General features: G+C 45.7%; 1 protein-coding gene across 3 annotated transcripts in view; it reads right to left on the bottom strand.

Moving 5' to 3' along the window:
* The window catches only part of FBXL8 (F-box and leucine rich repeat protein 8), a 46,345-nt gene extending 21,945 nt beyond the window's left edge, over nt 1–24,400 (bottom strand). Inside the window, exons 1-2 of one of the 3 annotated variants that reach the window (XM_068261042.1) lie at nt 24,299–24,400; nt 22,311–22,378 (exon numbers count right to left, since the gene is read on the bottom strand). In XM_068261042.1, coding sequence (XP_068117143.1) covers nt 22,311–22,378; nt 24,299–24,306 — 76 coding nt within the window. In that variant the 5' untranslated portion in view covers nt 24,307–24,400. Of the gene's footprint in view, nt 1–9,118; nt 9,201–22,310; nt 22,379–24,298 lie in introns of those variants that run through there. The other 2 variants (XM_068261044.1, XM_068261043.1) reach the window with 2 other exon arrangements.
* Nucleotides 24,401–27,789: the final 3,389 nt, after the last annotated feature.

Below are 27,789 nucleotides of genomic sequence, written 5' to 3'. Positions count from 1 at the left end.
TTTCTGGAGAAGGATCTTTTGCATGGCAGCTTCGAGATGTTTGGGTGAACAAATGGAAACGGTGCAACATTCCTTTAGGCACCGCCACTTCCTTAGTTCCCACCTCAACCCATGTCTTACACCAGGACCTGAGAGGTCAACCTTTTTTGGTGCTAGACAGGGAGGTGAAACAAGTAGAGTTGTCCTCATGTGGGCAATTCTTGCAGAAGTACCTGCGTTGGCCGGGGCAAGTCAAATTTAGTGAAGATGCCTGCAGGCTCAATAATGCAGAGTGCGAGGCTACCATTCAAAAGATCCACCCTGAAGCCCAACCGATAGTTCCGGTGGCGGAAGGAAAGGTTTGGTTTTTTAACATAAGGTCTAATGATACATTCAAGGTATATTCTCATAATTGTTCCGATAAGGGGGAGTTTCCAAGGGGAACATATTGTGTGAGTGGAGATCCCATATGGATCCTGTCATCCAGGTTTGATGACGTTGTTTCTCAGATTGTTAAGAGAACTCTAAAGGTCAAAGTTTCACGGGTAGTTCCCGTCCTGAAAGAGAACACGACATGGGACAAAGGGGAACAGGTTTTGATCCAAGACGACCACATTTTGTTACAAAGGTTAAACAAACAGTACACTAAGTTAGAGGTAAGATTTCACCATGATACAGGTGATCTTAACGAGGTAGAACACAAAAATGAGCAGGTGAGTTCCAGTCTGCCCTGGTGGACAAAGGTTCCGGTGATGTTCCAGGGACACTCGGACGGGGCATCTGCAGTTCCAAAGTTCTTTCTACACCCACTGGTCGTCTGGATGGGGATGACAACTTTAGGCATCGTTATCCAGGTGAGGTTGCGGGTTAAAATTACGTAAAATAAATTAACCGGTCCAGAGATTGGTGCCTCATAAACAATCTCCGGAACCAATAGTTTAAATTAAGGGATCTACAGGGTTACGGGTATAGGTTTAGTAGTACCTAGGAGCTGATTGTATAAAGGCGCTCTTTTAGAAGGCACCTGGCACTGCTCCGTTTTGTAACAACCAAACGAGTTTCACTTTTCTGTGGTCATGCAAGTTTGTGAGTGATACGCAAGTGACGCAAATGCTGAGCATGTGGTATTGAGGGACTTAGAAGTAGGGCTTCCCCAGAGAGCCTGGTTACAGGAAGACCAAGAGGTCTTGCTCTCTCTCTTCCAGGGGTAACCGCCTAGAGCAGAGAAGTTGTGTGAGCACGAACATCGAAAAGTGAAACATACAAGAAAGAAACCAGGTACTGGGAGGTTCAGACGCTGGGATCTGCGGGTCAAGCCGTTTTAGGGGGGATTGTTATAATTTAAGTAGGCCTCAGTTACTTGGCCTGAGTTTTATGTAAAAGGCTTGTCCGCAGTGTATGCCTTTAAAATAGACAGAGGCATCTCAGGGTCTGCGTGTAGCAGAAGATACACGCAGATACTGAGAACATGTTCCTAAGAGAAGGCCATCGGTTTACTCTGACCTCCACTTACAGGACAGGAACAGTAAACATTGGCCATATTTACTAAACATTCACATTCCCGCATCTGGGTCAAGTGCCTCATCGATTATTAATCGAGTAGGTGTGTATGATGACACCACAAGTGAGTCCACCAATAGACTTATTTAGGGGGTGGCGAAGATGATGTCATATTTAACTCTTTCCTAGCCGGTATTAAATCTGGAGCGAGCAATGGAGAACTCACTTCTGCTTCTTCCTTCTGCACTAGCTCGCAAGGCCGACTGGGACCTAAGCATGTTCGTCCTTTCTGTAATCTGATATAATGTATGTTGTACATATGTAGTTTAGTGTAGCGTAGTTAGGAAGAAGGTACCTGATTGACTTCAAGAGGGAGTCTAATCATGAGCTTATAACGCAACATGAAGATTGGCATGGCTAGGATATGATGAATGTATCTATCTGTATTCCTGTGACTTGAATAAATAACGGAAACATTGAAAGAAGCCTGAGCAAGTCTATATCCTGTTTGCTGTGTGGAGAGTCAAGTGATCTCACAGTCTGTGAGACGATGGTGTCGAAGCAAGGTGATAAGAACAGTTTATAACACTCTTCAATGAGGAAGTTGGACTGCAGTGTAACGCTCACTGATAACTAATTGGAAGTCATAAAACTCCTGTGTGGCTGAGAAAAACATTTCTCAGTGCAGGGAACAGATCAAAAGTTTAATCATTTAAAATGACTTGCCTCATCTTTTAACTTCTGTTACAAACAGGCTCCTTAACCTCCCTGGCGTTATGCAGTTTCAATGACTGCGTCCGCGGGAGGATTTTTGCCTATAAAATGTTATTTATACCCTTCAGCTAGCACTGTGCTAGCTGAGTATGCCCCCCAAGTGCCGCCGGTCTCCTCTGATCCCCCCGATCACTGCCGGTAATATTTACCCGTCCACGATCCCGCAAGAGCCGCAGCTTCTCCAAGCAGCTTCACTGTCGCTATGGCGACGATCGGACATGATGTCATGACGTCATGCGCAGTCCCGATCCTCCCCATAGCGAAGCCGGGAGCTGATTAGGAGGCTGCGCCATCGCGGAATCCCTGGGAGTTACGCATCCCGGGGCAATCGGCGGCGATCAGAGGGGAACGGTGGCACTTGGGGACATACGTAGCTAGTGCAGTGCTAGCTGAAGGGTATACATAATATTTTATAGGCAAAAATCCTCCCGGGGCCACGTGATCCCCTGCGGCGGCTAGCCCGACACTGTGTCGGGCTTACCGCCAGGGAGGTTAATGATATGAACTGTTTAACCAGTTCAAGTTCCTGGCAAATTTGGCATTTCAGCTGTGTCACTATTGCTGCAGCAATAACATTTCCATTTCTTAACTACTTGCCGACCGCTCCACGCCAATTGGCGTGAACGCTGCAGCAGCCCCAGGACCGCTCCACGCCAGTTGGCTTGAACGGACTTCTATGGGGCTAGCAGGAGATCGCACGCAGGCTGCGTGTGCATCTCCTGCTTGGAAGGCAGAGCTCTGCTCCCCCTTCAGTCTCCAAGCGGCAATCGCTCGGGGAAAAATAAAAAATAAAGAAATGTATTTAAAAATAAATATAATAAATATTTGTAAAAAAAAAAAAAAATACACTGGGGGGGGGGGGGGGGGGGGGGGGGGCGGAGGGGGGTCTTGGGGACGGGTCATTGGGGATCAGACCCCACCAACAGGAAGCTTTGTTGGTGGGGAGAAATCTGAGGGGGGAGGGGGGAGAATCACTTGCGTGCTGTGTTGTGCGGCCCTGCAGCTTGGCCTTAAAGCTGCAGTGGCCCAATTAACAAAAAATGGCCTGGTCACTAGGGAGGTTTTACACCGCAGTCCTCAAGAGGTTATCGATGTAAGTTAAGATATATACAGTACATACAATTTTTTTCAAGACAATCTCTGGGTAATATTTTTTTCCCAAAATATTTCTATTACTGTATAGTCCAGGGGTCTGCAACCTTTAAGACATAAAGAGCCACTTGGACCCGTTTCCGAAAAGAGAAAAAAACTGGGAGCCGCAAAACCATATGCACAAATCGTTAGCAGATCTGACCCCCATATGCACAAATCGTTAGCAGATATGACCCCCATATGCACAAATCGTTAGCAGATATGACCCCCATATGCACAAATCGTTAGCAGATATGACCCCCATATGCACAATCCTTCAGCAGATCTGACCCCAATATGCACAATCCTTCAGCAGATATGACCCCCATATGCACAAATCAATAGCAGATATGACCCCTATATGCACAAATCGTTAACAGATATGACCCCCATATGCACAATCCTTCAGCAGATATGACCCCCATATGCACAAATTGTTAGCAGATATGACCCCCATATGCACAAATCGTTAGCAGATATGACCCTCATATGCACAAATTGTTAGCAGATATGACCCCCATATGCACAAATCGTTAGCAGATATGACCCCCATATGCACAAATTGTTAGCAGATATGACCCCCATATGCACAATCCTTCAGCAGATATGACCCCCATATGCACAAATTGTTAGCAGATATGACCCCCATATGCACAAATCGTTAGCAGATATGACCCCCATATGCACAAATTGTTAGCAGATATGACCCCCATATGCAGAATCCTTCAGCAGATATGACCCCCATATGCACAAATTGTTAGCAGATATGACCCCCATATGCACAAATCGTTAGCAGATATGACCCCCATATGCACAAATCGTTAGCAGATCTGACCCCCATATGCACAAATCGTTAGCAGATATGACCCCCATATGCACAAATCGTTAGCAGATCTGACCCTCATATGCACAATCCTTCAGCAGATCTGACCCCCATATGCACAAATCGTTAGCAGATATGACCCCCATATGCACAAATCGTTAGCAGATATGACCCCCATATGCACAAATCGTTAGCAGATATGACCCCCATATGCACAAATCGTTAGCAGATATGACCCCCATATGCACAAATCGTTAGCAGATCTGACCCTCATATGCACAATCCTTCAGCAGATCTGACCCCCATATGCACAAATCGTTAGCAGATATGACCCACATACAGTATGCACAATCCTTCAGCAGATCTGACCCCCATATGCACAATCCTTCAGCAGATCTGAAAAAAAAAAACATTTACTCACCTAGTCAGAAGACCTCCTGTCAGGATCTCCTCCTGTCCCGACCTTGTGGCGCGCAACTCCCACGATCCTCTTCCTACGTCACGTCCTGCCTGCAGGGCTACGGGAAAATGGCCGCCAGAAGCCCTGCACTGCACTGGTCCGGCAGCCTCTCTGATAGGCTGCCGGCCAGCAGCAACAGCACACGTCACGAGCGCCGCAGCCACTGGCACCAGAGCCGCGGCAAAGATCAAAAAGAGCCGTTGCCGACCCCTGGTATAGGCATTTTACAGGGGGAAAAAAATGGACAGAAATGCAGAAAGTACAATTTTTCTTTACCTAACAAAATCTTCACATGACAAGTGCCACAGTTATAACACCTCAAAATATATTCTCGGTTTCTTAAATTGTACAAAGAAAGGTAAAGAATTGATTGTTACCTGGAGCTTCCTCCAGCCCTACAGAGGCCGTTGCCTCCCTCACCATCCTCCCTTGCTTGCTGCTCCAGTCGTCTGTAATCTCTCCTGGTATTAGGCTAATTTCACACTAGGACGTTGCGTTAGAGGGGGCGTTAAGGTCGCATAACGTCCCCCTAACGGAACGCCTGGTGGTGCTGGATCTGGACGTCAGAGTGAGCCGCGTTGTGCAGCTCACTCTGGCGTCAGTGATGCCGTGATGCGCACTCCAGAGCGGCCGCTCCAGGAAGTAAACACTGCACGTCACAACGTGCAGTGCATATTAATTAGCCATGTGCCTGGCCGCTCTCCGCTCCTCCACAACATTACTGAGCATGTGCAAGCAGTCTAACGCGGCTCAGCCGCGTCTGAAGTACTGCATGCAGTACGTTGTCTTGTGACGCAGCGTTACAATGTAACGCAACGTGGGCACTGTGAACAGCCCCATTGATTTTTCATTACTGTGCGGTGGGCTGCGTTACAGGCTGCTCTAACGTGCGCCTGTAACGTCCCACTGTGAAACCAGCTATAGTGATCAAGTCAGGATCCATTGCGCATGCGCAGCCCGGCTATGCATGCACCCCCATCGCCGGGAACGTTCTTCACAGTACAACATGCACAGAAAGGGAGTGCAATGGGAGTGGATGGCAAAGGAGGCGACGGTGTCCATGGGGTTGGAGGAAGCCCCAGGTAAGTATCAATTTTTTACCTCCCTTCATCTCAGGTCCTCTTTAAAATGACACCACACAAGCCTTCTTTCATTACTAGCTGGGCATGCAGCAGACAATTATCTCCAGCCTGAGCATCTGTAGTGAACAGATCCAGAGCAGGATCATCCACCAGGTAACCTAGGCACAGGGTTGTAGAGTTGGGACAAAATTCATCCCACTCCAACTCCGACTTCAGAGTTTATGAAACCACCGACTACGACTCCAGGTACCCAAAATTGCTCAGACTCCTTAGTCTAATTCTTACCAGGGCTGTGAAGTTGGTACAAAAATTTTCCAACTCTGACCTCGACTCCTGAGAAACCACTGACTCCAGGTACCCAAAAGCGCTCAGACTCCACAGCTCTGTCTAGGCAGGTGCTTCGGGCCTAGTGGGTGTCAAGGAGCTCACCTGCCACCTTCTTTGACCTCTCTCCACTTCAGCTTACCAAAAAAAAAAAAAATGCATCTGTACTGCATTGGGGCTCTGAAATGTCGCCCTAACGGTCCCGATCTGATCACAACAGGCAGCAGTAATTAAAGGAATATGTGCATCATAAAGTCAATGGGAACCTGTTAAAAAAATAATTCAAATGGATACTCACCTAAGGAGAGTGAAGGCTCTAGGTCCTATAGAGCCTTCCTGCTCCTCTCATGGATCCCGCATTCCAAATGGTCAAATACTGCTCTCTGCCGAGCCCGAATGCACCCAAAGACAGGTGGCTCCGTACTGCGTGAGTGCGCTTATGCATGCACAGTACAGAGCCACCCGTCTTCAGGAGCACTCGGCTCCCTAAGACTTCCAAAGCCTCCTCCGGCGGAGGATTTAAATGAGGGAACCAACGCTGCTATGAGGGGACCGTGAGAGGAGCGGGAAGGCTCTCCTTAGGTAAGTATATATTTTTTTTCAAATTCCCAGTGATTTTAAAGCTACGTACATGTGACGCAAGGGATTAATAGGCTAAGTTACAGTTAACACCGCAGGGAAAAAACACTGTTTATTTTTTACACTAACACCACTGTTACTTACCAGCAGTAAAATTGCTGGGTTCCCATCACCTAGGTAACGCCCCGTGTGTACATTTAAAAAGGGCACTAGAGAAAGCTGCTAGTGGAATATCCGTAAAATTACAGGTATTCTACTACCTAATTCCAATAGTAAAGTATCAGTCATCTTTTACCAATATTTTACTATGGCCTAACCTAACCTTACTCTCGCACGAGCCCTCCCTCTCAATGCCTAACCAGCCCCCCTCCGATACCTAATCCTATCTGCCAATAATATGGACACCTATGTTAATAGCTGCGATTAGCGGCTATTACAAGGAATTTAGACACCCGATACAATAGTGGGTGGTAAAGTGAGGGTAAATCTCTCGGATGGGAATACAGATGGAAAAAGTTCCCATCCCCCTCCTATTTAAGAATGCGGATGTGTAAAGGTATATACACACGTCTCATTTTTCCAAACGACCGGTCGTTTGGACGTCTGAACGTCGTTCAGCTGATAAGACTGGATTTGACTGATCTGCCAAGCTGACCAACCGTTTGTACACACGCCCGATTTGACGTCCAAACGACCGGTCGTTTGGAAAAATCAGACGTGTGTACGCACCTTAAGGCCTCATTCACATCAATTAGTGCAGATGGCTGTGCGATCGGGATACAGCGCATACGATCACATGCCATCTATGCTGCTGATCCCATTCATTACAGGGAATGGGTCAGCTCTGCGATTCCCAAAAAATGCATGAAGCAGTGCGATAGCGCATCGCACTGCTGCGCGGCGCATATAATGGGAACGGTAGAAGTGCTGTCTATGCACTTCTACCGTTCTTGCGTGTCGCACGCCATATGCGCAGGCGAAATGCGCACGGCAGTGCAAATAGTGGGAATGAGGCCCTAGAAATTTTTACTGATGTCTGTACCAGATGTAAAGGGTTTCCTGTTTCCCCTCCTGACAGAAAGGAGAAAACCTCCTTAAGGCCCCATTCACACTTAAAAGCGAGTGATTTTCCACAGAAAAATCACTGGGCACTGCAGCGATTTTCCCGCGATCGCATTTAGCGTTTCATAGCACTGAAACGCAATTGCCGGGAAATCGCCTGAAAATGGTGCAGGCTACACATTTGCATTTGGAGATTAACGCAAAACGTCCAAGTAAGAACGGGCCCATAGGGTACGAAAATCGCCGGCAAAATGCTCTAGTGTGACTGGGCCCTAAGGCAGGGAACACACTTGTCTTTCAGTTTTCTGCGTGCGTTTTTCTGCATATTTTTTCTGCACACTAAAGTGTGTTTCTATGCAGGAAAACGCACGCTTTTTTTCACAGCAGCTGATGTAATTGATAGAGAAAACTGACAAAATGTGCAGAGTCATCATGCAGAATGTCAGTTTTTTTTTCTGCGCGCGAAAAACACATTAAGTGTGAACTAGCCCATTGATTAACATGAGTTCTCAGTTTTTCTTCACAGGAAAACAGTCACGTGTGTTTCCTGCCTAAAGCTGGCCACACACCATACAATTTTTAAATATCTGTTCAATTTAAGAATTGCAATACATTTTTCTGACTGATTGTAACATTTCAAAAATCTGACCAATATACCACACACGTATGTTCAATTTTTTCCCCAATTATGATAAAAATGATTGGAAACTCTGACAAAATTGCTAGGGTGTGTATATTAATAAGTTGACAATCTAACACACACCATACAATCTTTAGAAAGATTGAAGAAAAATATCTGGCATTCCGGATCAATACAAATCGCAGAAAAGGGGAAATCCGATCAATTTTTCAGTCGAATAAAAAAAAAGTTTTCGATTTCTTTCAGGAGATCCGATAGTTTTTATCGAATTGCCTTAATATCGGATAATTCTATTGTATCGTGTGTGGCCACCTTAACAGAAACGCAAAGCTGCGACAGAATGATAAAAAATTAAAACTTCTTTCTCCTTAGGATGGCTCCTGTACAAACACAGGAAGTGACCGGAGTCGGAAATACCACAGCATCAGAATCATCTTTAATTATATCACTGATGTGCTGGTGTGCTCAGCCCTGTGCGATCTCCGATAACTACACCATTCACTGAGCAGAACAGACATCTCTATATCTCTTCTTCTCAAGCTCTGTGTACACATAAAGACATTTCATAGCTACCTAGATAATAAACCAAACTGCAAGTTTCTTTTACAAGTAAGTTACTAAAACACAGACAAACTGAAAAAGGATGTTTTGTATACACTGCTGAACACAAGGCTAAGGCAAAAGCCAGCATAGCATTAATTATTACTGTAGGATAGGAAGCTGGAGAAAGCCTTGCACAGCACAGCACAGCACTGCTCACTCACCAAGAGAGATCTCTTCCTTGAATGCCAGGCTGCCTTGTCTCCAACAAATCTGTATTGGCTTCTGCTGGTCAGATGACACTGACAGCAGCCAGGAGGAGGAGCAAAGCTTACAGCTACACACTACACAGGAGTGATGTGATGAAGTTTTCGCTGCTACCTTCATGATCTTTTCTATATTCTTCACAATAATGGTTGTCTTAACTCTTGAAGGTTGAAGAGGAGCATGGCTGTAACAAATTAATCATGTAATGTAAATTTTCTGTTGAAAATCCATTTTTAGTTGGGCAAGAATTGATTGGTGCCAGGGTTAGCAACCAGCGATGTTAGCTATGAGTACAATACTCATAATCAAAATTTAACTACTTTAGGACCAAGCTAATTGAAATCTGTTTTGGTGGTCACCTGGCTGGCAGGGCATAGATTTCAATTAGCCGCCGTTTCCGTCGCTCCCGCCGATCTCGTTGCTTAATCCCTGCCGTCTCTCGTCACAGCTCACTGGCTCTGCCTGTCTCTATCTCCACTTCCATGCGCCCAGCTTTCTCTGCACTGAACTTTCAAGCCCTGTGTTTAACTAATTGAATGCTGTTCTAGTAAAAAAAAAATGGGGGCCCTAATAAGTCTAGTTACGCCACTGGCCACCGCCTATAGCTGATGCGATCCACTTGCAGTCCACGGAGAACAATAAGACTGCCGCAATACCGGTGGAGTTGTCTGCCGGGGGCTCCCTCCCCCTGTCACACACCTCGTGACTGTCATACCTTCTCGGGTGAAGAATACTGCTTATTGCTCTCTGTACCATTGCCCTCAGCATCACAATCACTGTTTTTCACAAACTCTGCATCCCCCATGCTATTGTATGTTTCTCCAGATGTGATCCACATCTGGTCTATATTTTCACAGGTTTATGATTTATTTTTGTTTATCTTTATGGTTTCTTCGCTGATAACTATGAATGCCTGAATTCTTTATACGTACAGACATTGCACTTTATATGAATAAAATAACAGACTGCGCTAAAAAGATTATTTAATAAGATCAAAAATATAAAAATTATTCAGTTGATCAAAAATTGATTGCCTGAAAAAGTATGTGTATATATATATATATATATATATATATATATATATATATATATATATATATATATATATATATACATATATACAAGGTTATAAATGTCCATAAAAACAAATAAAATAAAGTCATGTGCACCCCTTAAGGAGTTAAAGTGCAGAAAGCAAGCTGATTTTCACTGGCCAACGAAATATTCACAGTAGGTTGCTTGTAATAGATCCCAGGAATAGTTTCCAGTTGCATAAACATATAGTAAAGCTCAGTATTGCACTGACAATGGGTTCTGGGACTAATATCCCATACGAAGTGGTAGCAGGCTGCTTGAAACAAATGCTATTGCATCCTCATACGAATATCTCAAATGATATAAGTGACGTAGAAACAAACAATGCATGTCATGATACGTCTCACCGTTCCAATTCCGTATGCATGTAATGGAGTGCTGTTGCGGGGAGCCGCTCAATTTTACCCGCCCCGGCCGGCAGCTAAGTGAGAGAGTCTGGACGAATGCTAGCGTCGGGCTGGATTAGCCCGGCTCCCTTATCTGGCGAAGGCAGTGTTGGCTGAGACCCTTGTCCGGAGATGAAACTTCCGTGTAGTCAAGCGGTACTAGCAGCCGCGTAGTTTCACCACGCCTTCTTCCCCTCTAGTCTGTGACGTCACAATTGCAGCCACTGCTGACGTTTCGGGAGGAACGCCTCCCTTTCTCAAAGCTGGGCTGCAGAGGGGATCAGAGGCTCTTCTTATGAAGCTTTCCCCGCATACTGTTCTTAATCAAATGCATATAGATCCAAATCCTTATTTAGTCCATGGGGTTTCATCTCCGGACAAGGGTCTCAGCCAACACTGCCTTCGCCAGATAAGGGAGCCGGGCTAATCCAGCCCGACGCTAGCATTCGTCCAGACTCTCTCACTTAGCTGCCGGCCGGGGCGGGTAAAATTGAGCGGCTCCCCGCAACAGCACTCCATTACATGCATACGGAATTGGAACGGTGAGACGTATCATGACATGCATTGTTTGTTTCTACGTCACTTATATCATTTGAGATATTCGTATGAGGATGCAATAGCATTTGTTTCAAGCAGCCTGCTACCACTTCGTATGGGATATTAGTCCCAGAACCCATTGTCAGTGCAATACTGAGCTTTACTATATGTTTATGCAACTGGAAACTATTCCTGGGATCTATTACAAGCAACCTACTGTGAATATTTCGTTGGCCAGTGAAAATCAGCTTGCTTTCTGCACTTTAACTCCTTAAGGGGTGCACATGACTTTATTTTATTTGTTTTTATGGACATTTATAACCTTGTATATATATATATATATATATATATACACATAATTTTTCAGGCAATCAATTTTTGATCAACTGAATAATTTTTATATTTTTGATCTTATTAAATAATCTTTTTAGCGCAGTCTGTTATTTTATTTATTTCTTCAATACAAAGGAAGTGGGATCCCTTTGGGCTCGTTTCCACTATTGCGGTGCGGAATCGCCTGGATTCCACCGCTGATGAAATCGCATGCAGATGCGATTCCGCATGCGTTTTTTGCCGCGAATTCGCATGCGAATTCGCATAGGTAAGGGTATATTCGATTTTAACCATGTCCCTGCCTGTGTGAATTTACATTGGTACCTATGCGAATTCGCATGCGAATTCGCGGCAAAAAACGCATGGGGAAAACGCATGCGATTTCCCTATTAAATACATTGTGTGCGATTCGCCTGCATTCCACATGCAGGCGAATTCTGCAGGGTGTTCCGTGCAGATTTTCTCTGCACAATAAAACGCTCCCGCAGACGCATAAGTGGAAACAGGCCCATTCACTTATATTGTCTATGCGAATCCGCATACGCAAGACGCATGCGGATTCGCGATAGTGGAAACGGGGCCTTAACAGAACTTGCAGCATAGTGGGTAGGCGCAACACTATTTGATTTTTGCACTTTATATGAGCAGGATCTGAACCCGGGTTCAATCACTGGGGAAGCTCTATTGTGAGCACCTCAGGTGGTAGTTTAGTCTATTGATGTTCTTTTGGGTGGTTCCATGATGCAATATTATTATATGCATATTGGTGTATACATAGCCCCAGCCGTCCCATTTTCGGCGGGACAGTCCCGATTTTGGGGGCTGTCCCGCTATCCCGTTATGACCCCCCAGTGTCCCGGGCGGCTGGGGGGTCAGATGTGCAAAAGAAATGATCGAGGCCCCAGCCGGCGGATGCGGTGTGTGGGATGCGGGTCTGGGATAATGTTGTCCAACCTTCCCTCCGAATGTGCCCCCCAGTGTCCCCCTGTATGCAGAGATAAGAGCGCAACGGAGCGGGCAGTCTTACCATTCCTTCTCGCGTACGGGCATCTCTTGCTTCCATCTACTTCCTGTGACGTCACAGGAAGCAGGAAGCGGAGAAGACCAGATGCCCGTACGCGCTCTTATATCTGCATACAGGGGGACACTGGGGGGCACATTCGGAGGGAGGGAGGGACAATACTATCCCAGACCTGCATCCCACACACCGCATCCGCTGGCTGGGGCCTCGATCCTTTCTTTTGCCTCCTCACCCATGGGCACCCTCTCCCCACCCACAATTATTTTTTTTAATAAAGTGTATATATATATATATATATATATATATATATATATATATATATATATATAATATAAGCCAAGGGATGAGCAGCACAAACAGATTTTTATGCAATACTATGCAAAGCATGCACGCAGCACTGGAGAACCCCAATCTCCATAAGAAATATATAAATACAGAGGGTGCTGCAGCACACAACAGGAAAATAGTGACAGGGGCTCTTGGTTACGCTTTAACGCGTTTAAGCTCACCAACTGCGCCAAAGTGTCCCCGATCTGGTGAGTCCTACTCTAACCAGGCAAAAATGCTCGTTTTTATCAGCGTTCTAGTGGGAACCATGCCAAAAGCCCAGGGGTCAGCTAAATGGGAGAAATGAAATTAAAAACACCTCACCTTCTACTAGCTACTAACTGAACTATGAGCACCGCTCATTTAAATGCTTAACTGTGCTAGAGATGGGTGTGGTTATGCACGCTCACAGGGGAAAATAATATAAGCCAAGGGATGAGCAGCACAAACAGATTTTTATGCAATACTATGCAAAGCATGCACGCAGCACTGGAGAACCCCAATCTCCATAAGAAATATATAAATACAGAGGGTGCTGCAGCACACAACAGGAAAATAGTGACAGGGGCTCTTGGTTACGCTTTAACGCGTTTAAGCTCACCAACTGCGCCAAAGTGTCCCCGATCTGGTGAGTCCTACTCTAACCAGGCAAAAATGCTCGTTTTTATCAGCGTTCTAGTGGGAACCATGCCAAAAGCCCAGGGGTCAGCTAAATGGGAGAAATGAAATTAAAAACACCTCACCTTCTACTAGCTACTAACTGAACTATGAGCACCGCTCATTTAAATGCTTAACTGTGCTAGAGATGGGTGTGGTTATGCACGCTCACAGGGGAAAATAATATAAGCCAAGGGATGAGCAGCACAAACAGATTTTTATGCAATACTATGCAAAGCATGCACGCAGCACTGGAGAACCCCAATCTCCATAAGAAATATATAAATACAGAGGGTGCTGCAGCACACAACAGGAAAATAGTGACAGGGGCTCTTGGTTACGCTTTAACGCGTTTAAGCTCACCAACTGCGCCAAAGTGTCCCCGATCTGGTGAGTCCTACTCTAACCAGGCAAAAATGCTCGTTTTTATCAGCGTTCTAGTGGGAACCATGCCAAAAGCCCAGGGGTCAGCTAAATGGGAGAAATGAAATTAAAAACACCTCACCTTCTACTAGCTACTAACTGAACTATGAGCACCGCTCATTTAAATGCTTAACTGTGCTAGAGATGGGTGTGGTTATGCACGCTCACAGGGGAAAATAATATAAGCCAAGGGATGAGCAGCACAAACAGATTTTTATGCAATACTATGCAAAGCATGCACGCAGCACTGGAGAACCCCAATCTCCATAAGAAATATATAAATACAGAGGGTGCTGCAGCACACAACAGGAAAATAGTGACAGGGGCTCTTGGTTACGCTTTAACGCGTTTAAGCTCACCAACTGCGCCAAAGTGTCCCCGATCTCACCAGATCGGGGACACTTTGGCGCAGTTGGTGAGCTTAAACGCGTTAAAGCGTAACCAAGAGCCCCTGTCACTATTTTCCTGTTGTGTGCTGCAGCACCCTCTGTATTTATATATTTCTTATGGAGATTGGGGTTCTCCAGTGCTGCGTGCATGCTTTGCATAGTATTGCATAAAAATCTGTTTGTGCTGCTCATCCCTTGGCTTATATTATTTTCCCCTGTGAGCGTGCATAACCACACCCATCTCTAGCACAGTTAAGCATTTAAATGAGCGGTGCTCATAGTTCAGTTAGTAGCTAGTAGAAGGTGAGGTGTTTTTAATTTCATTTCTCCCATTTAGCTGACCCCTGGGCTTTTGGCATGGTTCCCACTAGAACGCTGATAAAAACGAGCATTTTTGCCTGGTTAGAGTAGGACTCACCAGATCGGGGACACTTTGGCGCAGTTGGTGAGCTTAAACGCGTTAAAGCGTAACCAAGAGCCCCTGTCACTATTTTCCTGTTGTGTGCTGCAGCACCCTCTGTATTTATATATTTCTTATGGAGATTGGGGTTCTCCAGTGCTGCGTGCATGCTTTGCATAGTATTGCATAAAAATCTGTTTGTGCTGCTCATCCCTTGGCTTATATTATTTTCCCCTGTGAGCGTGCATAACCACACCCATCTCTAGCACAGTTAAGCATTTAAATGAGCGGTGCTCATAGTTCAGTTAGTAGCTAGTAGAAGGTGAGGTGTTTTTAATTTCATTTCTCCCATTTAGCTGACCCCTGGGCTTTTGGCATGGTTCCCACTAGAACGCTGATAAAAACGAGCATTTTTGCCTGGTTAGAGTAGGACTCACCAGATCGGGGACACTTTGGCGCAGTTGGTGAGCTTAAACGCGTTAAAGCGTAACCAAGAGCCCCTGTCACTATTTTCCTGTTGTGTGCTGCAGCACCCTCTGTATTTATATATTTCTTATGGAGATTGGGGTTCTCCAGTGCTGCGTGCATGCTTTGCATAGTATTGCATAAAAATCTGTTTGTGCTGCTCATCCCTTGGCTTATATTATTTTCCCCTGTGAGCGTGCATAACCACACCCATCTCTAGCACAGTTAAGCATTTAAATGAGCGGTGCTCATAGTTCAGTTAGTAGCTAGTAGAAGGTGAGGTGTTTTTAATTTCATTTCTCCCATTTAGCTGACCCCTGGGCTTTTGGCATGGTTCCCACTAGAACGCTGATAAAAACGAGCATTTTTGCCTGGTTAGAGTAGGACTCACCAGATCGGGGACACTTTGGCGCAGTTGGTGAGCTTAAACGCGTTAAAGCGTAACCAAGAGCCCCTGTCACTATTTTCCTGTTGTGTGCTGCAGCACCCTCTGTATTTATATATTTCTTATGGAGATTGGGGTTCTCCAGTGCTGCGTGCATGCTTTGCATAGTATTGCATAAAAATCTGTTTGTGCTGCTCATCCCTTGGCTTATATTATTTTCCCCTGTGAGCGTGCATAACCACACCCATCTCTAGCACAGTTAAGCATTTAAATGAGCGGTGCTCATAGTTCAGTTAGTAGCTAGTAGAAGGTGAGGTGTTTTTAATTTCATTTCTCCCATTTAGCTGACCCCTGGGCTTTTGGCATGGTTCCCACTAGAACGCTGATAAAAACGAGCATTTTTGCCTGGTTAGAGTAGGACTCACCAGATCGAGGACACTTTGGCGCAGTTGGTGAGCTTAAACGCGTTAAAGCGTAACCAAGAGCCCCTGTCACTATTTTCCTGTTGTGTGCTGCAGCACCCTCTGTATTTATATATATATATAATGATTGACTAGGGGTGTGTCAGGGGGTGTGGTTGGGGTGTGTAAGGGGCGTGGCTTAAGTGTCCCGCTGTCTCATCTCAAAAAGTTGGGAGGTATGGTGTATATGTTACGGCCAGAACCCGAAGTCTGGCCACTTCAGTTCTGGCCGGTCAGAATGCGAAGTGGCTGTGTCTGCAGCATACCCGCTGCCTGCTCCTCCAAGTTCTTGCCTGCGGTGATGAACGGTGTGCAAAGGGAGATAGAGGGTAGCTAGGGGATAGCTGCTGCCAGAAGTTATAGGGGGGGAGCCGGAGCCGGATTGCTGCTGTCACAATAGCATAACATGGGCCGGTGAGAGGAGGGAGTGGGGGAGGAGCCGCAGGACTATGGATGCATAGTGAGAGGAGGGAGGCAGTGGGTGGAGCCTGAGCCTAACTCATTTCTGACATTGGCCGCTGCAACACGGCCACTTCGCATTCTGACCGGCCAGAACCCGAAGTGGCCGGTTCTGGCCATAACATACACATTGCATGAGGTGTGTGACATCGCTTTTTTGAATGGTTTTATTTCTTTATATAGTGTTAGGCCCAGTGCACACCAAAAACCTCTAGAAGATCTGCAAAACGCTAGAGGTTTTTGGAGCAGATTTCAGAGCCATTCTAGGCATGTTTAGGCCTGGTGCGCACCAAAACCCGCTAGCAGATCCGCAAAATGCTAGCAGATTTTGAAACGCTTTTTCTTATTTTTCTGTAGCGTTTCAGCTAGCGTTTTGCGGTTTTGTGTAGCGGTTTTGGTGTAGTAGATTTCATATATTGTTACAGTAAAGCTGTTACTGAACAGCTTCTGTAACAAAAACGCCGGCAAAACCGCTCTGAACAGGCGTTTTTCAGAGTGGTTTGTGTTTTTCCTATACTTAACATTGAGACAGAAACGCATCCGCAATCCAAACAATGCCTCACCCCGGGAGTATGCGTTTCAGCAAAACGCCTCCCGCTCTGGTGTGAACCACCCCATTGAGATACATTGACCAAGCGTATCCGCAACCGCAAGAGGCTGCAGAAACGCTGAAAAAGCCGCTCGGTGTGCACCAGCCCATAGGCCTAGTGCACACCAGAGCGGTTCTGCTGCGGTTTGCGATCCGCTTGCGGGTGCGGATACACTTGGGTAATGTATATCAATGGGCTGGTGCACACCAGAGCGGGAGGCGTTTTGCAGAAACGCATACTCCCGGGCTGCTGCAGATTTTGGATTGCGGATGCGTTTCTGCCTCAATGTTAAGTATAGGAAAAACGCAAACCACTCTGAAAAACGGCAGTTCAGAGCGGTTTTGTTACAGTAGCTGTTCAGTAACAGCTTTACTGTAACAATACATGAAATCTACTACACCAAAAACGCTTCACAAAACCGCAAAATGCTAGCTGAAACGCTACAGAAAAAGAAGAAAAAGCGTTTCAAAATCTGCTAGCATTTTGCGGATCTGCTAGCGGGTTTTGGTGTGCACCAGGCCATAGAGAGGTTTTCTAAACATGCCTTGCGTTTTTGGGACTGCTTTTGTGTAGCAGATTTCATATATTGCTACTACTGTAACAAATACGCCTGGAAAACCGCTCTGATCTAGCCTTTTTCAGAGCGGTTTGAGCTTTTCCTATACTTTATATTGAGGCAGAAACGCTTCTGCAAACCACAAAAATGCTACAGGACCCACGTTTGCGGTTTGCTAAAAACTTCAAACCGCTGGTGTGCACCATCCCATTGAGATACATTAGCCAAGCGTTTTCACAAGCGGCAGCGGTTTTGAAAACGCTACTAAAACCGCTCGGTGTGCACTAGGCCTTATAATGGATTAATAAATACAGTTTATACTTTTCTGCATAAATGTGTGGTGCTATTCTATGGGCCATATTCATACCTCCCAACATTGTGAAATAAGAAAGAGGGACACTTTAAGACACGCCCCTGCCACACCTCTAACCACACCCCCACCACACCACTTGTCATGCATATTACAAAGAATTACGGAGCAAAATAGGTAGTTTTATCATTCAAACCACACTGGTCCTCTCTATCATCAGTAGTTTTGTTTTATTTTAGCATTTGAATATAAAAAACATATCAATTTAAATAATGGGAGTCCTAAAAGAGGAAGAAAGAGGGACAGAGGGACTTGGTTCCCAAAGAGGGACTGTCCCTCCGAAAAAGCGAAAGTTGGGAGCTATGCATATTTTTTCCTGTTGCTGATTGTTATTTAGTGGCTTAGCACACCATTTGTTGAATAGTGTTGCAGGAGCTTTTATCCTTTTGTAACATCACTATTAGCAACTCACTTGCTCTCCCATAAATCATTATAGCGCCTGAAACTCTGCTCCCCCCCCCCCCCCGCTTGCCTGCCTGAAGTCTCTTCCAAGAAATGCAGGTGGGGGTGGCCACAGTTCTTCACAAATACTGCAGGCAAAAATCACCACATCGGTTTTGCCATTGGGGAGGCGGCGTTTCAGACATACAATGGTTTGCAAACGTTTTCCACATTTTGTCATAATACTGCCACAAACATGAATCAATTTTATTGGAAATAGATCGACAGCGTTTGTGAACAGCAGTTTTCAGATCTTGCCACAGATTCTCGATTGGATTTAGATCTGGACTTTGACTGGGCCATTCTAACACATGGATATGTTTTGTTTTAAACCATTCCATCGTTGCCCTCGCTTTATGTTTAGGATGGTTGTCCTGCTGAAAGATGAACCTCCGCTCCAGTCTCAAGTCTTTTGCAGACTCTAAAGGCTCGTACACACATCAGACTATAGTCTTTGGAAAATGAAAGATCACAGACCAATTTTACCCCCTTCTATGTAGTATGAGAGCCATACCTACACAGTCTATTCTATGAAGCTGGAGCTGAACTCCCCATCAGACAGAAATCTTTGCAAGATGCTGCACACAAAGATGCTGTAGACATTCAAAAGATTAGTATCTGCAAAAGATCTGTTCCTGCAAAAGATCCGTTCCTGCAAAAGATCCGTTCCTGCAAAATGCATTCATAGTCTATGATATCTGCAGATCATCATACACACCTTGTTTAACAGACATTCATCTGCAGATCAGATCCACCAGGATGGATTTTCAGATCTGCAGATGATTGTCTGATCTGCAGATGAATGTCAGTTAAACAAGGTGTGCATGAGGATCTGCAGATCTCATAGACTATGAATGCAATTTGCAGGAACGGATCTTTGGCAGGAACAGATCTTTTGCAGATACTGATCTTTTGTGTCTGTACAGCATCGGTGTGTGCAGCATCTTGCAAAGATTTTATTCTGATGGGGAGTTCAGCTCCATAGAAAAGACTGTGAAGGTATGGCTCTCATACTACATGGAATGGGGTAAAATTGGTCTGTGATCTTTCATTTTCAAAAGACTATGGTCTGATGCGTGTATGTGGCCCAAGAGGTTTTCTTCCAAGATTGCCCTGTATTTGGCTCCATCCATCTTCCCATCAACTCTGACCAGCTTCCCTGTCCCTGCTGAAGAGATGAACCCCCAAAGCATGATGCTGCCACCACCATATTTGACAGTGGGGATGGTGTGTTCAGAGTGATGTGCAGTGTTAGTTTTCCGCCACACATAGCGTTTTGCATTTTGGTCAAAAAGTTCCATTTTGGTCTCATCTGACCAGAGCACCTTTTTCCACATGTTTGCTTTGTCCCCCACATGGCTTGTGGCAAACTGCAAACGGGACTTCTTATGCTTTTCTGTTAACAATGCCTTTCTTCTTGCCACTCTTCCATAAAGGCCAACTTTGTACAGTGCACAACTAATAGTTGTTGTCCTATGGACAGATTCCCCCACCTGAGCTGTAGATCTCTGCAGCTCCTCCAGAGTCACCATGGGCCTCTTGGCTGCACTTCTGATCAGCGCTCTCCTTGTTCGGCCTGTGAGTTTAGAAGCTGCGATTCGATCTGAAAATCAGATCGCTCACGTTGTAGATTGCAGCAGCAACATAATTAACATGTAAGTCGCCGTGCTGTTTTTCCAACAGTGTGATTCTTTTTTTACCGAATCCCAAACTGTGGCCTGCTGCACTTTTGTTGCGTTTGCACTCCTATACATAGTATAGCAGCACAGGAAAATAGCATAGCAATTGCGCTGCAATGCGATTTCCCACCATAATTCAGCAAGTCTTTCTTCTACAAAGCTATCATATTGCAAGTGCATCGTACACACATACCTATTGGATCACAGCTAAATAGCAGTAGTGGAAATAGCAAGAAACACGTGTTGTGTTTCTTAGTGGAAAGGGGCCCTAAATAAGAAAAGTAGCATTTGCTAAACACATATATTAGTAATTAAAATTATTTAAAGGCTAGGTTTTCATAGACAGGTTGGCTCATTTGCCACAGAAAATCCCAAAACACACAGGAAAAAAATGCAATTGTTTATCCTGTTCTTTTTGCTTTGAGATTTTTGATGCAACAGCAAAGTCCTGTTCAGTTGTAATGAATGGGGCAGAAGCGTAGCCGCACAAATATAAACGCAGCATGCAGTTCATTTTCTGATCAAATGTGGAAACAGCAACATGGGCTTTCTATGCAAAGAGTGCATCTTATCACATGCAGTGACAAACAAACCTTTGTATATGTTACGGCCAGAACCCGAAGTTTGGCCAGAACTAGAAGTGGCCGGCCACTTCGGGTTCTGGCCGGCCAATGTGCGAACTGGCCGCTGCGCTGCGGCCAATGTGAGAAATGCAACAATTCCTGTAAAGTTAATGGGATGTTGTGGCCGCAGCGCAGCGGGCAAATGTATCACACATCTTACTTTATTCAATGACATTAAGCCGACCGGCTTTTTCCCCGCTTTCTCTCTTCCTCTCGCCTCTCTCTCCTCCCCTCGCCTCTCTCTCTTCCTTCTCTTATGGGCAGCCGGGCGGGGACACGCGTGTCCAGGAGAGTCGTTCGTCGCGGCAGGAGAGCAGAGCGGGGAGGCTGCAGACATCGCTTCTGCCAGCACCCGCTCTGCAAGAACGGCAGGATTCCCCTGCCGCGACGAACGACTCCGGAGGGACACGCGTGTCCCCGCCCGGCTGCCCATAAGAGAAGAAGAGAGAGAGGCGGGGGGAGGAGAGAGAGGCGGGGGGGAGGAGAGAGGCAGAGAAAAAGCCGGGCGGCTTAATGTCATTGAATAAAGTAAGATGTGTGATACATTTGCCCGCTGCGCTGCGGCCACAACATCACATTAACCTTACAGGAATTGTTGCATTTCTCACATTGGCCGCAGCGCAGCGGCCAGTTCGCACATTGGCCGGCCACTTCTAGTTCTGGCCAAACTTCGGGTTCTGGCCGTAACATATACACTAATAGGCCCAGTGCACACCAAAAACCGCTAGCAGATCCGCAAAATGCTAGCAGATTTTGAAACGCTTTTTCTTATTTTTCTATGGCGTTTTGCTAGCGTTTTGCGGATTGCTGCAGCGGATTTCAGTATAGTAGATTTCATATATTGTTACAGTAAAGCTGTTACTGAACAGCTTCTGTAACAAAAACGCCGGCAAAACCGCTCTGAACAGCCGTTTTTCAGAGCGGTTTGCGTTTTTCCTATACTTAACATTGAGGCAGAAACGCACCCGCAATCCAAAAAATGCCTCACCCCGGCATTTTTCGTTTCTGCAAAACGCCTCCCGCTCTGGTGTGAACCACCCCATTGAGATACATTGACCAAGCGGATCCACAGCCGCAAGCGGCTGCAGAAACGCTGAAAAGGCCGCTCGGTGTGCACCAGCCCTCACTGAGGTTTTCAAATGTTTATTGTGCATTAGCCAAGTGTTTTATGGCTGTAAATACTTAGATATGTAACTGGAGGAATTTAGCTTTATTTGCATAGTAGTAGGGTGTGAGATGGGTAAAATACAGTAGAGTCCTGGTTATTCGGTGATGCTAACCAGCAATGGTCAACCAACCAGCACAAATCCCCAACAGTGGTGAAGGCCAACTTCGTAAACTGTTGGCTCTGCTGTGAAAATCTGTAAGGAAAAAGTGTGTCCCTATACTGGTTATATGCTTACCTCGGGAGGGGGAAGCCTCTGGATCCAAATGAGGCTTCCCTGTCCTGCTGTGTATCCCCGATCACTGGCTCTCCCTGAAAATCCACCAACAAGTTTGTTGGCGGATGCGCACAGGCACAGTAGTGCCAGCAGAACGCGGCAATATTTACCTTTGGAATCCAGCTCATGGGCAGTACTATCTTCTCCTTCTGGCTCCGGCGGAAATAGTGCGAGACACCTGCGCAGTAGAGCGGACCTGATCAGGCTCGGCTTTTAGTCAATTCCTTGATTAAGGGCATTTACATTTTTACATGGAGTATATGGGTGTTGGAGAGCTTTACACTTTAATTAAATTTGTTAATATTCTGTTGCAGGCAGGTTTCACACTTGTCCATAGGAAAACCGCGTTTGTAATTTTGCAAATGTATGCATACTCAGACATACTAGACACATTCTCCCAGCTCCCCTTATGCTGGGGATACACGGTATGTTTCTGTACCGTGTATCGACCAGCTGATCCGGCCAGCTGATAATATTCAGCCGGCCCGATCAAGCCGCTCAACCCGCGCCCGCTCAAGCGGGGATCGATCCGCGTGCACGCGGGGACGCGGCGGGGGTCGATCCGGCGGCTAATCGGCCGCCGGATCGACCCATGTATGCCCAGCATTACTCCTTCGATGCTCATGATACTTTTAGGATGTAGCGCTGCAGTGGGAGGAAGTGGGCTGAAGCAGATAATCTGCTGTAAACTGAACAGAGAACTTTTTATATGCGGTATTCTAGTATTAAAACAAGTCTGAATGAAAATTTAAACAAAAAACAGATACTTACCTAAGGAGAGGGAAGGCTCTGGGTCCTATAGAACCCTTCCGGTCTCCTTGTTCCCCCGCAGACTTATCTCTGCTGCGGAATACTTCAGGCAGTCTTCAGAAGCACCCAGACTTCCAAAGACAAGCGGCTCTGTTCTGCGCGCGCGCACACACACACACAGGAGAGCGTGCACTCGCGCGTGCGCAGTACGGAATGGCCCACCTTCTGCCGAAGCCAGTCTAACCCAGAAGAGAGCAGTCCCTGACCAAACGGTCGTGGACTGCTAATGAGGGAACGCAGGGACTGGGAGAAGAACGAGCATCTGTTTTTTGTTTTCATTCTTGCTTCAGACTCCATTTGAAGGACACCTGAACTGAAAGGGATATAGAGGTTGCCATATTTATTTCCTTTTAAACAATATCAGTTGTCTGGCATTTCTGCTGATCTTTGTGGCTACAGTAGTGTCTGAATCACACACCTGAACCAAGCATGCAGTCAGAAATATCCGCATACTTGTTCAGGTTTTATGGCTAAAAGTATTAGAGGCAGATGATTAGCAGGACAGCCAGGCAATTTGCATGGTTTAAATACATGCCAGCCTCCATATCCCTCTCACTCCAGGTGTGCTGAATGATTCACAAAGTGGTGGAAACAGCTATTTATCCCCCACCCACTCAAAGTAAATGTATCAACTTCTGGTTAACTAATCTGCAGCTTGTGTTTTTATTTTCCCACAGCCACTTCCTTTCATCAGACATTGAGCAAAGATTTGTACATTTATTACATTTCCGCTCAAAAACCAAAGCAGGAAAAGATGAGAAGGGTTTGATTGAGGCAGTGACACCTCTGCAGTAACACTGTCCACTCTGACCTACATAGGTGCAAGGAGAGCATCTGGAGGAGGACTCTGTACACCTGGCAGGAAGGACCATAGAAGGAAAGCTAAACTCCAACTTCCTGCACAGGGCTGACTGGACTTTGCTATGTCAGCCTCCATATCCCTCTCACTTCAGGCGTGCTGTTTGATTCACAAAGTAGGGGAACTGGGGAAACAGTTATATATCCCCCACCCACTCACAGTAACTGTATCAACTTCTGGTTAACTAATCTACAGCTTGGGTTTTTATTTTCCCACAGCCACTTCCTTTCATCAGACATTGAGAAAAGATTGGTACATTTAATACATTTCCACTCAGAGACCAAAGCAGGAAAAGATGAGAAGGATTGATTGAGGCAGTCACACCTAGCAGAAGAGACCATAGAAGGAAAGCTTAAAGAGAACCTGTACTGAGTAAAAATATTTAAAATAAACACATCAGGTAACTTCAAATGAACATTACATAGTTACCTTGTCATCAGTTCCTCTCAGAAGCTCACCATTTTCTTCTGACAATAATCCCTTCCAGTTCTGACAATATTTTGTCAGATCTGAAATATATCAGTTGCTGTCAGTAAAATCAGTTGCTGTCAGTTATAGCTGAGGGGAAAACTGATGTACCAGGTAATGTCCATGTTTCCCTATGGCTCAAGTGGGCAATTTTACAGCTTAACTGGGTGCTGACCAGAAAGCAGTTATGGGGGTAATGGCCATTTTCACAATGGAGGACGGAGAATTCCCTTGATCACAGCGGACATACAGGATGCAGGAGAGGAGAAAGAGATTAGGCAGTAGACTACAAGTAAGTTAAGTATGACTGTGTATGCTTATTTCGACTTTTAATTTTCAGTTCAGGTTTTCTTTTAAGGGAACCCGAGGAGGTTGCCAGTTGCCTGGCAGTCATCCTGATCCTGTGTCAATAATACTTTTAGGCTGCTTTCACAGCGAGACGTTACAGGCACACGTTAGTGCAGCCTGTAACGCAGCCCACCGCACAGTAATGAAAAAATCAATGGGCTGTTCACAGTGCCCACGTTGCGTTACATTGTAACGCAGTACGTCAGTTGAATGTGCTGCATGCTACGGCGTTATGCGCGCTAAGCCGCGTTAGACTGTGCGCACATGCTCAGTAGTGTTGGAGGAGAAGGTCTTCCCTCCTCCTCGGCCAGGCACATGGCTAATTAATATTCACTGCACGGTGTGAAGTGCAGTGTTTACTTCCTGGAGCGCCGCTCTGTGCGGCGATTGGCTGGCAGGACCACGTGATACCGCATGCGTCCAAGAGTACACATCACGGACGCCAGAGTGAGCTGCACAACGTGGCACCTAAGAGCATCCGACCATAATGTCCCTTAAAACGCAACGTCTTGGTGTGTAAGTAGCCTTAGCCATAAGCCCTGAACAAGCATGCAGCAAGCAGCTGGACGAGAAGGCGTTAGTTACTCATAATTCCACTGCCCACCCCCGTTCCAAATAGCTTGCTTGCTTCCTATTGGTCGCATTGCAAGCCTCACACACGCACTTCCTTCTTCAAGCCGGAAGGAGGAAGTGTGCCGTGGTTAGGCTAGCAAAGCACCCAATAAAATGCGTGCAAGCTATTTGGCACGCATGGCGTGCAGCAGAATTATGGGTAACTAACCCCTTTTAGTCCAGCCAATCTGCTGCAGCAATTAAGGCTAATTTAAATCACGAATGCATATGCTTAGGCACTGGTGAGCCCATGGCCACATACACACATCAGACCATAGTCTTTTGAAAATGAAAGATCACAGACCAATCTTACCACCCTTCATGTAGTATGAGAGCCATACTCTACAAAGTCTTTTCTATGGAGCTGAACTCCACATCAGAAAAAAATCTTTGCAAGATGCTGCACACACAGATGCTGTACTGACACAAAAGATCAGTATCTGCAAAAGATCTGTTCCTGCCAAGAATCCATTCCTGCAAATTGCAATGATAGTCTATGAGATCTGCAGATCATCATACACACATGATTTAACTGACATTCATCTGCAGATCAGATACACCAGGATGGATTTTCAGATCTGCGGATGATTGTTTGATCTGCAGATGAATGTCAGTTAAATCATGTGTGTATGATGATCTGTAGATCTCATAGACAATCATTGCAATTTGCAGGAATGGATTTTTGGCAGGAACAGATCTTTTGCAGATACTGATCTTTTGTGTCTGTACAGCATCTGTGTGTGCAGCATCTTGCAAAGATTTTTTCTGATGTGGAGTTCAGCTCCATAGAAAAGACTGTGTAGAGTATGGCTCTCATACTACATGAAGGGTGGTAAGATTGGTCTGTGATCTTTCATTTTCCAAAGACCATAGTCTGATGTGTGTATGAGCCTCATCTCTAGGTGGCACACACCCTGTATCTGGCCATTCGCCACAGTCTGATTCAACATGACTGGTTGTTGCATCTGAGTTTCCCAACCACCCGAATTACTACATTTTTTTAATAGTAAATAATAGACGTCACATCCTGTTCCTTTAGGTGGTGGACAGGGAGAACTTCACTTCAATGAAGATTAGAGTAATCCTCGGAAGCAAATTAAAATCACACTGCAGTAAAGCAGAAGTGAAAATGATTAAGGGCTGGTTCACACTACAAGAGCTTTTCTGAGCACTTTGTGATTTGAAAAGCTCTTGCTAAGGTCATCCTATGTGTGTGTTCATGGACGGTTTTCTGGGGCAAATTAGATCCAGGCAGTGCAGGACAGCGAGGGAGCAATCGGTGGCTAGTTTTACCACCTTTTGCAAAACTGAATTGGCCTATTAGTGGAAGCGACAGAGGATTAACTGACCTATGTCACTGCCACTGCTCTCAATCCTCCCTACTTCTGGGTGTAAAGGTGGAAGTGTAGGGAAGACTGAGAGCAGCATGGCAATGTAGGAGAATTGCCTCTCTATGCCTCAGCCACTAATAGACCAGTGCAGTAAAGCTCATCCCTGCTGATCAACAGTAAGTGAATATGCATGCACACATACGCACTAGTTTCCTCTTCTTCTCTTACACCTGCGCCTCTGTGTCCTAATATTGATTGCAGAATATCTTTAACCTCCTGAGCATTACGCCACTCAGGAGGTATTGCTCGTTTCTGTCCCCAGCTACATTAATTTGATCTATTTGCTCCAAAATGTCTAGCTAGCACTAGATTAAGGAATCTTCCACCTTTGTATCTATGTAAACCTGACACCTGAACCGAGAGGGATATGGACCATTACAAACAGTTTTTAAGCATAATTGAAAGAAATGTTCTATCACATGCATTAACTTTTTCTATGTGAACTCTGGTAATTGCTTAAAGTTGCAGTAAAATATATTCTATAACATTACACAGATATAATCACTGTTATGTCTCAAGTCACCAGAGATAAGACATTGGCCTCAATTCATAAAGAATTACCACGTGCAGTAAAGCAAAACACAGCAGATTTTACTGAACACTCCTGGGACTCCCTCCAGCCCCTAGAAGGCTGTGTCCCTCACTGCAGTTCCACCACCTGCCACTCTTCTGGTGTCCCCTCCATAGCTGCCGACCCGCTGGCCACTGCCGCTCACGGTTGCGAAACCATGGCCAGGAACATTTGGCGCAGTAGCACTGCACCTGCACAGAATGCTCCCAACTATGGGAGCACGATGAGAGCCTCGTGCACAGTAGCCAACCGAGTTGGCCGCTATGGAGGGGACCTCAGAGTAGTGCCAGATGGCGGAACTTTGGCGAGAGGCACAAAGACTTCTAGGGGCAAAGCAGATTTTTTTTTTGTGTTCAGCTCATGTATCCTTTAAAGAGTACCTGAAGGGAAAAGAAGTGCCCAATTTGAGTGGGAAGCCTTTGGATAATCCAGAAGATTCCCCCGTTCCCCTCCACATTCCAGCGCTGCAAGCCCAACTAGTCAACGGAGCACAGCCACACCGCACCTGCGCAGAAGCATGGAGTCAAACG

The sequence above is a fragment of the Hyperolius riggenbachi genome, chromosome 11 (genome assembly GCF_040937935.1).
Source record: "Hyperolius riggenbachi isolate aHypRig1 chromosome 11, aHypRig1.pri, whole genome shotgun sequence".
Lineage (NCBI taxonomy): Eukaryota > Metazoa > Chordata > Amphibia > Anura > Hyperoliidae > Hyperolius > Hyperolius riggenbachi.
Note: the sequence above shows the minus strand (reverse complement) of the source record. Positions and strands in the feature narration are given on the sequence as shown.